The sequence below is a fragment of the Octodon degus genome, unplaced genomic scaffold, assembly GCF_000260255.1.
Source record: "Octodon degus isolate 3935 unplaced genomic scaffold, OctDeg1.0 scaffold00185, whole genome shotgun sequence".
Taxonomy (NCBI): Eukaryota; Metazoa; Chordata; class Mammalia; order Rodentia; family Octodontidae; genus Octodon; species Octodon degus.
In genome coordinates, this window is record NW_004524761.1 from 3,545,009 (window position 1) to 3,560,511 (window position 15,503).

Sequence of the window (15,503 nt, forward strand, 5' to 3'; positions counted from 1 at the left end):
GTGCTTCTTGGAGACAGGTCTATGTGGTTAGTTCTCGACCTCACCTCTACCTTGGGGAGAAAATAAATACTTATTTTTAACTATTTAGCACTTTGGGCATGTTATATAATATTCAATAATCTGTAGTTTTCACTTTCTGAACCTTTGGCTTCTAATTTTATCAGTTTATATTCCATGGAAAAATGGATGCCTTAGTCAATAGTACCAAATGAAAATATAAATCTTGTTCTTCCTTCTCTGGTACTCAGGAAGAGTGCATGCACGGCATCCCAAAATCCTGAGAAGCTTCTTAGTGTACTTGAGAAACGCTTAGGGCAAACAACTCCACCCCTGTCTCGTGAGCATGAGCCACTAGTCTTCAATCACGTCTTCCCAGACATCTCCATTAACGTCCACAGCATGGAACAACCTGGAACACCAATAAGATGTACAGTCATGTACTTGGCCAAAGCTGAACATTAATCTGCATTTTCTTCTTTCAAAAATACTTCCTGCATTTCTCTCTCTCTCTCTTTTTTTTTTTTTTTTTTTTTGGTGGAACCAGGGATTAAATTCAGGCCTTTGCACTTGCCAGGGAAGCACTTATTTTGCTGAGCCATCTCCCTGGCTTCCTAATTTTTCTGACAATATCTTTCTTCTGCTTTAATCATACATTGAGAAAGGCTGAAATTTGGGTCCCTCTGAAAAAGCAGCCTAGGGGCCAGGAAGATGGCTCAATAGAATAAGTGCTTCCCTGGCAAGCGCAAGGGTCTGAGTTCAATCCCTGGTTCCACCAAAAAATTTTTAAAAAATGAAAAAGCAGCCTTAACTTTGCAAACAAATTGCTTTTTGGGCCATAAATTTTCTAGGGCCAACTGTATACAGTAATAGGAGACTTGGCATGGTGGCACACACCTGGAACCCCAGTACTCGGGAGGCTGAGGCAGGAGGATCACTAAAAATTCTAGGGCTGCCATGGGCTATACAGTGAATTCAAAGCCAACCTCAACTACTTAGTGAGACCCTGTCTCAAAAAAGAAAAAAACATGCCACCCCCTAAAATATCAATAATATAACAGGGGATAGCTGTCACAAAATTAACTCAATGCTTACAAGACTGGAAAGGTCAGATTGTCAGGTTTTAGAAGCTGAGAAGTTAAGACACTGTAACACTCTTTTATGCTTTTTTTTTTTTTTTTTTTTTTTTGCTCTGAATGCCTTCAGGGCAAGTTTGGCTGGCTGGAGTTGTGGGGATCAAACCACAGCAACCTGAACCTGACTGCTTTGTTGAAGCAGCCACTTAAAGAACTGAGCTAATGGCTGGAGAGATGGCTCAGTGGTCTAAAGCACCTACTTAGAACAAGCTTAGCAAAAGCATCAGGGACCGCGGTCGATCCCCCAGCACCACATGCCAGCCAGCCCTGCCCCCTGGTGGGCTGAGCTGGCCACACTCTCTCTCTCTCTCTCTCTCTCTCTCTCTCTCTCTCTCTCTCTCTCTCTCTCTCTCTCTCTCTCTCTCTCTCTCTCTCTCTCTCTCAAATAAATAAAAAAAAAAAAAAAAAAAAAAAAAAAAAAAAGAACTGAGCTAAGGGGCAGGCCCCGCTCTTTTATGCTAATACCTCCACTGTCTTCATAGCCCTTGCATGCTCAACTGGTAGAATGCAGTGTAACTATCAATCTCTTTCTATCACCACAAATTTATGTAACTTCCAATGCTTACTTGAACAATTCATATGCAGAGCTTATTGCCTCAATTTCCCTTATAGTTTAAGACACTAACAAGTATAGATGTTCTCCAGAAACCTAGTAAGCGAGACCACTGACTGCTGCTAAAGTTGGACAGCTAGTGGAGCACAGAATACTCACTGTGCCAAAGAATCCTCCTGACTAATAATATTGTATTTACTTTTTTTTTTGAGCTCCAGACCTTGAGCTTGGGCACTTGCCAGGCAGGTGCTAGCTTATACTGCTGAGCTATCTCTCTGGCTCCCTCCTTACTAATCAACAAGACATAAGGAAAACTTACCTTCTGTAATGAAACAAATGATACATCTAAATATCACACTAATAGAGGGACAGCCTGACATTATGGCCCCTGTGTTATGTAACAGGTAGTAAATATCCCCTCAACAAAAATGGTTACTCTAAACCTATTCAAACATCTGTCTGGATCAAACTTCAAATTGATAGCAAATAGCAAAGATAGAGAAGTTGGAAGACACCATGAAGAAAAAAATTCTAGAAGGTAAAATATATAGGACAACTGACTTAAAACATTTCAAAATGTCAACACAGGGTCAGGGATACAGCTCAGGAGCATAAGCACCTGCTTGACAAGCACAAGGTCCTGAGTTTGATCCCTGGTACCGCAAAAAAAAAAAAAAAAAAAAAAAAAAGTCAACATAAAAGGCCCCAAAACTTTTTTACATTCAGAGACAGAACTGGGGAGATAGCTCAGTGGGTACAGCACTTACCCAGCATGCACAAAGCTCTAAGTTGAATCCTCAGCATAAATAAATAAATAAGTAACTTTGATGATTATAATATCTGAACTTTGACAGTTTTCAGGAATAACTGGAATGTTTTATATATACTGGGTCAGATGACAGTGTGGGAAGCCATTAACTGGTATCCATTTTATAATAGTGTCAGCCGTTTCTTAAGTTTCTATTCCCCTGCTGAGTTAAGTTTATGGTCCTTCTCACCTTGCCCATTCCCCGTGAATCACATGCTATGCCCCAGAGGTGACACCTTCCCCCGTTGCCTAGATACCTGCTGACCCCCTAGAGCAGAGACTTCCTCATTCCTACACCCCCTATATATATCCAGCACCTCCCCTGAATAAACGAGACTTGATCAGAATCCTGTCTTGTCTCCATTCTTTGTGTCTCCTGTCCCTTCTCATCCCCACTCCCCTTCTAAGGTCCTCACTGACTAACCCGCGGGTTGGGACATGACAGTATGCTATTATTAAAAAATTTAAAGTAATGCTTTTACATAGAAGCGTTATTTTTTTTCTTTTTGTGGTACTGGGGATGAATCCCAGGCCTTGTGCCTGCTAAACATATACTCTTATCACTGAGCTATGCTCCCAGTCCCTCAGAACATTTTCTTAGGTTATATATGTAGAAGTAGAGTTGGAGCATCATTGTAACTCCAATTTTAAGAACTTCAGCAAAGAAGTTAAAAAAGACAGTGAATATGGAAAATAATTGATACATCCTATTCACAGTATTATCTTCTCAACTTTCATGTATGTTTGAGTTTTCCTCATAAAAAGTTGATAAAACAACTTAAAAATTTCAGGGCATATTCACAAAATAAAATTTTCAAGAAAATAATATATAAATTTATATGGGTGGAAAAATATGTAGACAAATTCAATAAGTAAGTCTAAGTACCTAGTAAAACACTGGGTTTGTGGTCTTTAAATCAAATATCAAAAATACCACAGAGCAGGAGAAACGTTGTGTGCACATACCTATTAAAGCATGGGGAGTCAGGGTCATTGAAGTGTCTGTAAGGGTTTGCTCTAGAAAGTGAACCCAGGCAAATCCAACAGAAATACTGCATACAGCCAGTACATGTCATCTTGTTACAGCCGTCCAGCTTCTGGTGCAAAGGACAGAAAGAGAACAATATCAAGGCTCTAAACATAAAAGCAAGATACACCCCTCGCTAACTGTGGCAGTCACTTCATGTCTCTGGGGCTCTATTTTCTCAGCGATGCACTGTGAAGAAACCTAATGTAGTGGTGGACATGTCTAAGTTCTAGTGCTTCAGAGGCTGAGACAGGAGGATTGTAAGATGCCAGAAAGATTCAGCGTAACATTCTCCTAGTTGTTTCTCCTTTCTTTCTTTTGTTTGTTTTTGTCTTTTTGAGACAGGGTCTCGCTATGCAGTTCAGGCTGGCCTTGTGCTCACTTTGTAGCCCAGGCTGGTCTCCAACTGCAACTTACAAGATCTTCGTGCCTCAGCCTCCCAAGTGCTGGGATTACAGGCATTCACCACCACGCCCAGCTCTGCTTCTCTTTCCTCAGGCAGGATTGAAATACACAAGTAACATAATTCTTATTATTTTCACAACTGAAACACAGAAAATATTTAGCAGGTGTTCCTAGCATTAGATGTAATTAGATGCTTGGCAAAATCTCTTGATAAACAGTAGATACAAATCAAACACGATTGGATATTAAGTTTTGGATTAAATGTGCTTGAGTTTTAAATTTTTACATAAATACTGGTAAATAGTTGGCATCAAGTCCTCCATTTTATCATAGGGATAAGGCATATCCAAAGTGGTCAAATGTAAAGCCAGCCTCTTTCATGGAGTAACAGGGTAATCACTAGGCTTAGGGTAGATATAACAGATTGAAACAGGGTGATCAAGTATGAAGTATATTTTGATTTTAAAACATGTTAAGATTTTGATGTTAAGCACTTGATCCATTTATTTGGCTCACATTAGTGGAAAAATGTCCACTTCCTAATTGTATACTTGTTACAGGAGTATGCTGCTTTCCAGGATAAACAGTTCTGAGAGGCCAGATATCTTTTTTAAAATCACAAAGATGAATTAAGAATTGACTGTAGGGCTGCTGAGATGGCTCAGTGGTCTAAAGCACCTACTTAGAACAAGCTTAGCAAAGCACAGGGACTTTGGTTCAATTCCCCAGCACCACATGCCAGCCAGCCCCGCCCCCTGGTGGGCTGAGCTGCCCCCCCCCACACACACACAGAAAGAAAGAAAGGTAGCCTTTAAAAAAAAAAAAAAGAATTGACTGTAGTTCTGCGTAGGGGCACATGCCAGTAATCCCAGCACTCAGGGGCTGAGACAGGAGGACCACTGTGAGTTTGAAGCCAGCAGGAACTACAAGACAAGACCCTGGCTTAACCAAAAAAGAAGAAAATTTAAACATAGCTCTTCCCCTAATCTGCTATAGTTTAATATGGCTTGTCTTCTCTGAAACTCATGGTGGAAACATCCAGGAAGATCTTAATTGTTCATTACTATTTTTATTTGAGAGTACTGTTTCTAGTTTTTGTTTCTTCCCTCTGTCCCTTTTGTCTTCTTTACCAGTTGCTAAAGCCTGCATGACGTTCCTTTGTCCTCTAGCCTCGCTTCCTATCTGTCTTCTACTTCTCCATTTTTCCTATAACCCCTTTACATCTTTTTCCCCTGAGAGTTAAATTACCATATTGAGATATACTTACTCTACACAATTTTCTGGTTTGTTTTCAATTTAGTTATATAATTACGAATACTGTTTCTGTGGCTAAAAGTGGCAAATTAAATACTATTACAGTCTGTCACTTTCCAGGATGTCTGATGCTATCGTTATTACTGAATATATCACTTAAGCCAAGATGACATAACTGCTCTAATCAGTTGTTCTTCCTTGTATGCCAAGACTGAGACTGCCCAAGGGTCATAAATATTATAGTTAGTATCAAAGACTCAGGAATTGAGCCAAATAAACAGCAATTTCTCAGCCCCAATAAATTAAAGAGGTGGAATTTTTTTTTTTAAGAGTCCCACTTTGTAGTGCAGGCTGGCCCTGAACTCACTATGTAGCCTAACCTGGCTTTGAACTCATGGCAATCCTCCTGCCTCAGACCTCCCAGTGCTGGGATTAAAGGCTTGTGCCACCATGCCCAGCTCTGAAGAGATAGGATCATGCAATACACTTAAAACCCAAAAGCCAGTTACACCTTAAAGATATCTCTGAAAACAATATTCCTAAAGGTCCTTAACACCAGCAGTAAAGATATCTACCATAAGCAATTTACAGGAGCCAGGGAGATGGCTCAGTAGAATAAACGCTTCCCTGGCAAGCGCAAGGGCCTGAGTTCCATCCCCAGTTCCGCAAAAAAAAAAAAAAAAAAAAAAAAAAAAAAGTAGTTCACAAGCATCAATGCAGGAACTAAAAAAAAAAAAGAAGAAGAAGAAAACGAACAGACACAGAAGAAAGATGTAACCTCACACTTCCGGCTCACCGAAGGCAAACCCACAGGGCAATGAGGTGGACCAATTCAAAAGCCACCCACCTGAACTCTCTGAGGTGGTAACACTGGAAGTAACAAAACAAACGCATGAGGTCTAGAAAAAAATCACATCAGAAAGACATTCTCAGATAACCAGTGAAGATGGTCATAACGAAGGGCATGATTATTGAGTCTAGAGAACATACAGATTAAAAAAAAAAAAAAAGTAAAAGAGCTTAGGAAAATGATGGAAACCATAAATGCCCAACACAGGAAGGAAATGAAATCCATGAAGCAGATTCAATCAGATATCCGGGAGATTACAGATTTTATTCAAAGTAAACATAGCAGATGCATCAATATGAGGACTGAATATCAGATCTAGAAGACAGGATATCAGTTAGCGATCACGAAAGGAAAGATTTCTTTGGGGACAACCTGCTCAGGCCACCCTTCCATCCCTCTCTTGGACAGAAGCTTTCTTCCCCCCAATAAATATTCTGCTCTTAACCTCAAGGAAGGAAGGAAGGAAGGTTTAAAATAGCAAGGGACTGCAAAACATCCAGCAGCTACTAAAGGATATGAATAACAACATGAGGTTGACTAAAGTCAATGAAAAAGCAATAGATAGTACAAATGAAAAAAAAAAAAAAAGTTCAGAGAAGTAATGGCACAAAATTTCCCAAACATGGAAAGAAAATTTGACATACAAATTAGGCATACAGAACTCCAATTACTTATTTTTTTTATTTTTATTTTTTAAAAGCTATCCAAGGTATATAATAGTTAAGTTCCAGAAACTCAACACAGGAACAGAATATTAAAAGCTCTTAGAGAAAACAAAATAAAACATTTATAAAGAAAATCCTATCAGAATTATAGATTTCTCAACACAAACCCTTAAGGAGTGCTTGGAGTGAAGTATTTCAAACCCTAAAAGAAAACCTCCAACCCATATTAATGAACCAAGCAAAACTATCTTTCAAAATTGATGAAGAAATAAGATACTTCCATGACCAAAAACATCTGAAGAAATTCATGACCACCAAACCAGCATTCTAAAATGTTCTGATGGACATTCTAAAATGAGGTAACACAGCCTAAGCACCTACCTGGCAAGCGCAAGATATTGAGTTTGATCCCTGGTACAGACAGACAGACAGACAGACAGGATGAGATTACAAAGGCTACAACTCCATGGACTCCAACAGCATAAATCCACCAGACAAGAGAATAGGATCACCAGACAAGACTTAAGGACCAGTGGACCAGATTAGAAGACGTACAAACAACTCCAAACACACTCAGCCTCCTTATCTTTGACAAAAGGACCAACCACCTTGAAAGAGAGCCTCACTGTGGCATCCAGTTTCTATTCACAAAAAGCTCCAGTCCATCTTTTAATTTTTTGGAAAAACTCCTGACATCACAGAACTAAACTGAAATGTATTAATATTCCTTACATTTTCATGACAAACAGAAAAATTCGTGAGCCAAAAAACCAAACCAAACCAAACCAAACAAAAAACAGGGAGAAGCTTATAAAACTAAATATGTAGGGCCAGGGAGATGGCTCAGTAGAACAAGCACTTCCCTGGCAAGCACAAGGGCCTGAGTTCAACCCCTGGTTTCACCAAAAAAACAAAAACAAAAACAAAAACTAAATATGGATCTCAGCATAAACAGCTGAACAGAGAAAGGAATTAACACTTTAATTAAAAAAATCATGGGCTGGTGAGATGGCTCAGTGGTCTAAAGCACCTACTTAGAACAAGCTTAGCAAAGCTCAGGGACCGCGGTTCAATCCCCCAGCACCACATGCCAGCCAGCCCCGCCCCCTAGTGGGTTGAGCTGGCCACACACACACACACACACACACACACACACCCCAAATAAGTAAAATTTAAAAAAAAATAAATAAATAAAATAAAAAATCATGAGTGGATGATAAAGAGTGTAGAAACTGAAAATTTACAAACTATTTAAAACCTGGAATCGTTGGCTGTTCAGAAACTACACTGATGGATCATGGGTGGTGGTGAACAGCAGAAAGGGTTATGGATGAATCTGCATTGTTCTAGCTGCTCCCCATGCCACCTGTCTCCAAGGAAAGCCTGACATTGATTAGACATTGAGCCAGGCTAATGCTGGCAGCAGATCCAGTGATGGGAACCTGCCCATCAGTAGATCCTTCCACTGGGTTCGCAATTTTGATCTGCGCCCCAGACATCTGACGGATCTCATTGATTTTGGTGCCTTGACAGCCAATTATGCAGCCAATCAAATCGTTTGGAATGGTGAGTTCATGAGTAGTCTGAGCAGATGCATCCAAACCTGCACTGAATCCAGAGCTGCCATGCGTCATGGGAAAATGAGACTGTTGTATTGCCAACTGGTCCAGCTTGGTCAACTCTGGCTGTGGAATGGCATACTGTCCTTGAATGGTATAGGCCTGACCACCTGCAAAGATGACTGGAGAACTTGATGGCTGGGCCTGTAAGGGATGGTCACGCCCTTCAGGGGGGACTGGGAGACAGTCTCCAACATGATCACACAGATCTGTCTGACACACTCAATGATGGATTGTGGGATGCCAGCAATAGTGATGGCCCGCTCACTTGAATTGGGGAGCGTATCTCCTGCCACTTGGACCTGAGCCCCTGTACTCTCGTATTTCCTTGATCTTGCAACTGCCTTTTCCAATGAAAGAGCCACACTGACTAGCAGGGACCACCAGCCTCAGAGTGACTAGGGTTCTACTGGCAGCTGTGCTATTGACCATAGAGCTGCTGATGTCCTCTTCTAGTCTGTCAATGATCATAGCAAAGTCTTTGAAGATGGCATTAGCAGGTCCAGCCAAAGTGATAATTCGCTCAGGACAATTCCCTTCTGAGATGTTGATACGTTGCACCACTCTCCTCACGCATCTTCTTAACCGATTCTCCTTTCTTTCTAATGTTACTGCCAACTTCCTTCCCATGCATAAGTAGCCGGATGGTGAGAGTGACATTTAATCCACCTTCAATCACACCGATGTCCATGTCAAATACTATGGGGACCTGGACTTTTTGAGTGCTCAAGTCTTTAGTCAAGGGGGGGGGTGTCAAAGCCAAAAACTGTAGGTGTGAGGTGACTGAGGGGAAAAGGGGAGCAGGTGGGAAGGGGAAGGGCGGGAGGTGTGGGTGGGAAGGCAAGCCCCCCACCCCGAGTGGGCAGAGCAGGAAGGGGGGGGTGAAGGAAGAGGATGGGGTGGGGATGGGGACACACAGGCTACGGCTGCTCCGGCCACTGCCTCTGCTGGTCTCTAGAAGACTTTATGAACAAAACCCTGATAGCACAGGAAATATCACAAAAAGTCAATAATTGGGATCTCATTTTATTAAAAAGCTTTTGTATAGCAAAAGAAACCACCAGCACAGTGAAGAAAAAACCCAAACTAGGAAAAAATTTCTGCCACTGTTTCTCAGATAAAGGACTAACATCTAGACTATATAAAGTAAAAGAAATCAGAGCCCTCAAAATTTAAAGACCCGATTCAAAAACGGGCATCAGAAATAGATACTTCTCAGATAAAGAAGTACAAATGGCAAAAAATATATGAAAAAATATGCAAAAATCACCGGTCATTCAAGAGATGCAAATTAAAGCAACACTCAGAGTTCATCTCCAAAAAATGGCCGTTATCAAGAAGTCAACCAGTAACAAATGCTAGCTGAGTGTGGGGCAAAAGGAACCCTTCTCTGCTGTTGGTAGGAGTATAGACTGGTGCAATCGGTGTAGAAATCAATGTGGAGAGTCATCAAAAGACTAAAACTAGGGATCCATTTTACCTATTACCCGCTTCCTGATGTCTTCTCAAAAAACCCTAAAGGCATCATGCCACAGGGAGGTATGCGCAGCCACGTTTATAGTGGCACAGGTTGTAACAGCCCAAATCCCATCAACCAATGAATGGACGCTGCCATAAAGAAAGATAACTGAGCTATTTCTATGTAAATAGATGCACCTTAAGACCATACTCTTAAGTGAAATAAATCAGACACACATGTTCAAGTATCACATAGTTTCTCTGATATGATACACAGAAACTATAAATAAGGGCCAAAATGTATAATAGGTACTGGGAAACAGCAAGAATATATTAAAATGGGAACCCAAACTAGGAAGGGGATACAGGAAAGGAAGGAAGGGAAAACAAAAAGAATAGAAAGATGGAAACAAAGCTTTTGGAGGGCTGGGGGGACAGCTTAGTAGAAAAAGAGCCTGCCTGGCAAACACAAAGTTCTGAGTTTGATCCCTAGTACCACGAAAAAAAAAAGCTTTTGGAAGTGAGAAGGGTAGGAGGCGTTGAATGGAGGGGACAGAAGAGGGAAAAGAATGAAAATACATCATGTACAGGTACAAATTTACATTCAAATAATGAATGTGATCATTATATGCATCTACAATATGTCAATAAAATTAAAGAAAAAATATTGGAGTTTAATCCGAGTTGTTAGGTGCTAAGAAGCTCGAAATCTAATCTAACAATGGTGTTTAGAGGCAGTGCCTTTGGGAAGATGAAGGTTAGATAAAGTCCTCAGAGCAGGGCACCTGGACTGGAAACTTGACTTTACAAGGAAAAAGAGAACAGACACTGAGCGTATTCTGTGCCACACACACACAAGCAAGCCCACGCCCACGCCATGCCCTCCACAGCCTCAGGGCTCTGCCATCAAGAAGCCCTGCACCAGATGTGGCTCTCAACCTTGGACCACAAGCAGGAGCCCAAATGAACTGTGTTATTGGCTGCATAACCCATTCAATTTTAAGATGGGAATAATGTGAGACTGTCTTTGAGTGAAAGCACTTTGAAAAGGGAAGTCTATATACATAAAGTAACAGTATTTAATAGTGAAATCATATTTCCTAAGGATAAAGGCTTAATAAATACAAGAAGTATTAACAGGTTATAAAATTGACTAATTAGCTTTTTTTTTTTTTTTGGATACAGGGTCTCACTATGCAGTCAGGCTGGCCTTGAGCTCACTTTGTAGCCCAGGCTGGTCTGAACTCATAAAGATCCTCCTGCCTCAGCCTCCCTGAGTGCTAGGATTGCAGGCATGGGCCACCACACCTGGCTAGGCTTAAGATAAACATGACATGCTTTCAAATCTGCCTACCTCCAGGTCTGTTCCAGAACACTTACCTGTATGGGAGTTCCGCAACATGGGCAGCCCTTTGAGTTCTTTTCCAACCACTCCTTACTCTCCATCTCTTCCAGAGCCTTCTGAATCACCCTCTTACCATACCTCTGTTCCAAAAACTTTTTATTGGCTTCATCCGCTTGTAGGTACTCATTTCGTAAATCTATTAATTTTTCTAGAAAGTAAAATAGAAAATTTATTTTTACTAAATTGCAAACTGAGGGGCCAGGGAGATGGCTCATTAGGATAAGCGCTTGACTGGCAAATGCAAGGATCTGAGTTCAATCCCTGGTTCGCAAAATAAATAAATAAATAAATAAATTAATTAATTAATTGCAAACTGAGTAAAAATCATAATGCTATTCCTAGGACTTTATCAAAACAGGGTAATTGGGGACCGGTCAAATAGCTCAATGGATTAAGTGCTTGCTTAGGCAGATGTAGGGACTGTAGTTCGATCCCCGGTACCACATGCTGCGCCTACCCTGCCCCCAGGGTGGACTGAGCTGGCCACAGAGTCAGGGCATGGTGGCACATGCCTGTAATCCCAGCACTGGGGAGGCTCAAAGCAGGAGGATCACTATGAATCTGAGCAGTGTAGTGAGAACTTGCAACAACCAAATACATTAAAAGGGGTGGGGGGGTAATTGAAAGTAATATCATATTCATAAAGATGCTAATAACAATGGTAGGGCTGGTGAGATGGCTCAGTGGTCTAAAGCACCTACTTAGAACAAGCTAAGCAAAACACAGGGACCGCGGTTCAATCCCCCAGCACCACATGCCAGCCAGCCCTGCCCCCTGGTGGGCTGAGCTGGCCACACACACGCACACACTAAATAAATAAATAAAAATAAAATTAAAAAAAAAAAAAAAAAAACAATGGTAGACAAGGGTTGGCCAAATAGCTCAGTGGATTACAGCGCCTACAAGCAGGCACAGGGGCTAGAGGTTCAATCCCCAGGCCTGCGGTGCTGGCCCTGCCCCTGGCACATGCTGAGACAGCAATTGAGACTGGGAGTGGTGGTGCAGGCCTGTAATCCCAGCTCTTAGGAGGCTATAAACAGGCAGATCACTCTGAGTGTGATCTAGTAGTAAGACCCTCAACATTCTGTAGACCTTTCCCTAAAATATTTAGAAAAAAAAAATTGGTAGACAAAACTTGTTTTTCCCTAATGTATTAGGTACAGGGTCTCATAGTGATCCTCCTTTTGCTGGGATTACAGGCCTGTGCCACCATGCCTGGTTTCAGTGGCTGGCATGGCATGTGGTATTTGGGGTTGAATCTGGGTCCTTGTGCTTGCCTAGGCAGATGCTTAGACTGCTGAGCTATCTCTGTGGCCCAACAAATTAAATTTTCAAGGAAAATAAATATAAAAGCCATATGATGACATGATAAACTAAAAACTTAAGTCAAATCACAATAGCTATCACCTAACACAGAATCCAGAAAAAGTACACTTTTCTTATAACTAGGTAAAGATTACCTATGCAGAAATGACAAAGCAGGGAATAAAGGAATCACCCAACTAGAAAAACTGAACTTGCTAAAGGTGATAAGTTATCTGCTTTCTTTTGTTTATTTGGTACAAGGCCTTGCTACGCAGCTTGGGCTCATAGTGATCTTCCTGTCTCAGCCACCCCAGCGCTATGCGCCATCACAGCCAGTTTCAGCGGTAGCACGATGTGCCCAGGGTTCCAGGGCCAGCACAGCATGTGAAACCTGGGATCAAACCCGGATTCTTGCACCTGCCAGGCAGGCACTCAGACCGCCGAGCTATCTCCCCAGCCCTGATTTTGATTTTGCAATGTTATATTTAAGCAAATGGCACAATTAAGACAGACATATAAAAGACCTCAAGGTTGAAAATGATTTTTCATGAAGCCAGCATCACTCACCTTTTCATAGAACAGAGGCTTAACAAATATGCAAGGCCCCTTTGGCTTGAGGCAAAAACTAACCACTGAATTCTGCATAGACAATGGTCAGGGAATCCACGTTACTGTCCTCAGCTTCCCCTATGCTACACTTTACCACAGCACTGAACAGTTCTTCCTGGTGGCATTTCCCCTTCATGTTCTTCATGTGGCTTCTACTGCTGTAACATTTAGTGCAAATGAAACAGGCAACCACTGACGAAGGCTGTTCCTGTAGAAAACTATTTGGGTTCCCAATTCTATTGCCTTAAATTTTCAGCACAGTGAAAGACCTCTCTCAGCATGGTCCTAATTATTCTTCTAGTCTAATTTCCTGTGATTTAGAGGTTTGTCTCCCTTTTAAGCAATGGATATGATCTGAGGCAGAAGCCCGTTCTGTACTCTTTCCTTTGCCCTGTACATTCTTTCTGCTTTGTGCGTTCCCAATGTTCTGCCACTTCTACTTTGATGAATCAAAGATCTTTTTAGTACTGTAGTTTTTATCCAATAATTCAAAGCAGTTTTTGTGTTCCCACACATCTTAAGTTCTCAGTACAGTTCTTAGTGTCGCATATTTTATATAATACCTATTCTATAAAAAGACACACACACAAAGTGAGATTTCTAATCTCAATGAAGCCTCTAGTCTTCCCTTTCTTCTCTGAATGCTGTGACATACCTAAACTGTATGACAGCCTCTCAACATAAGGTTACAGAGTCAAGGCTTCTTTCATAGTTAAATATGACTTAAGCTACAAACGCTCCTTATCTTCTGTGAGACTCTGCCATAGGAAACCAGGATTTTTCTTTCACTCATTCTTTCCTTTTAGCTATTTTCTTGGAAATAAGGACACTCTGTTAACATTAGCAACTAGTAACTATTACAATGATGATGTTACCATTTTACATTTTAAGTGTATCAGCCACTGTTCCTCAAATTACGGTGGAGAATCAGATTTCTCCCCAGTCTGTCAAGGATCAGTACTTCTGCAAAACATAGCCCAATGAATTAGAAAAACATAAAGAAGTTCAAACCAAAATGCTCTGAAATTCCTATAAAAGTTTCTCACCTCGACTGTTTACCTTGTTACAGACTAGAATCACAAACGTAACTTTTTTGTTGTGGTTATCTTTTTGAAACAAGGTTTCCCTATGTAGTTCAGACTGGCCTCAAACTCAGAGCAGTGGTCCTGCCTCAGCCTCTGAGCACTGGGATCACAGGTGTGCGCCTCCATGCCTGGCCAAATGTCATGATTCTGAGTAGCACTGTACTAAATTCTCTTTATCCTCCATAACCCTAGACATAGGGATAATAGCTAGTAGCCATTAGCACCATCCCTGAGAAAAACTAAGCCACTGAAGGCCAGCTAAACTGAGGAAGGCTCTCAGGCTCCGGCCTCAATGGGAAAGCATCTGATGACAGCTCAGATATGTGCACCATGAAAACAGTGGCAGCTTAGAGGCCCCATACCGGTGATTTGGGACCCACATTTTCCCATGTTCACAAAGAGAAAGTATCTTGCCGTTTCTCTCCCCACCACCCCATCTGGTTTTACTTTCTTCACCTTAAACCTTCTGGCAGTGAAATCTCCCCTGGTTTGACTAATTAAAAATGCCAAGGCTTCCAGCCCCAAACTCCTTCATCTCCTGGCCCTGCTCCCTTCGTTCTCCCTAGTACTTACTACTGCCCAGCAGCCTTATTCACTTCGTTTGCCTGTTACTCCCATTAGTACGTATATGTTCATGAGGACAGAGTGTGTATCCTAAGAGCCCAAGAGAGTAAATCACACAGGAGTATCTACTGAATGAATTTTAAATTTGAGAACTGAAGTCTGTCACGGAAAGAGGAAAGGAGTTTTGGGATTGCAGTTACAACATACCTGCCGTTACCTTACACGGAGAGACCCCATGGTAGGTCAATCTGCACAAGGTACAGAAGGCAAAGTTGCAGCTGGAGCAGATGCCCATGGTGCAGCCGGGCTCCTGCATGACAGGCAGGCGGCAGCATGGGCGCGGACAGTACACCACATCTGCCATCAGGTCCAAGGTAGACTGGAGAAGCAGGCGGTCATACCGGGCAAATAACTCTGCTTCCACAAGCTCTTTAACCTGGAAATACACAAAATATCATAAATCTGATGATTTCCTGATCAGTTCTGACCCGGAGAAGAGTCTTAAGATGAGGTCCAGAAATTAAAACCCTTATTTCACTTCAGAATCAAACCAAGAATGGGGATATTCATGTCCATCCCGGGCCCCACCAGTTTTCTAAGAGAAATCCTTTTTTTTTTTTTTTTTTACCAGGGCTTGAACCCAGGACCTTGTGCTTGCCAGGCCAGTACTTATTCTACTGAGCTGTCTCCCCAGCCCTAAAAGAAATCATCTTGAGCCACATATAAAATAGGAGCCAGGGTTTAGATCAGTGGCACATCACTT

The 15,503-nt window shown here is 41.6% G+C and overlaps 1 protein-coding gene and 1 pseudogene across 3 annotated transcripts in view; both read right to left on the reverse strand.

Annotated features, from left to right (window-relative positions):
• Positions 1-236: 236 nt before the first annotated feature.
• The window catches only part of Rnf14 (ring finger protein 14), a 28,948-nt gene continuing 13,681 nt past the window's right edge, over positions 237-15,503 (reverse strand). For 2 of the 3 annotated variants that reach the window (XM_004643851.2, XM_023704058.1), the window contains 4 exons: positions 14,948-15,176; positions 11,153-11,325; positions 3,461-3,591; positions 237-409 (listed from right to left, as the gene is read on the reverse strand). In XM_004643851.2, the coding sequence (XP_004643908.1) occupies positions 352-409; positions 3,461-3,591; positions 11,153-11,325; positions 14,948-15,176 (591 nt within the window). In that variant the 3' untranslated portion in view covers positions 237-351. Of the gene's footprint in view, positions 410-3,460; positions 3,592-6,027; positions 6,080-11,152; positions 11,326-14,947; positions 15,177-15,503 lie in introns of those variants that run through there. The other variant, XM_023704057.1, reaches the window with a different exon arrangement.
• Positions 7,960-9,005, reverse strand: LOC101579251 (annotated as a pseudogene).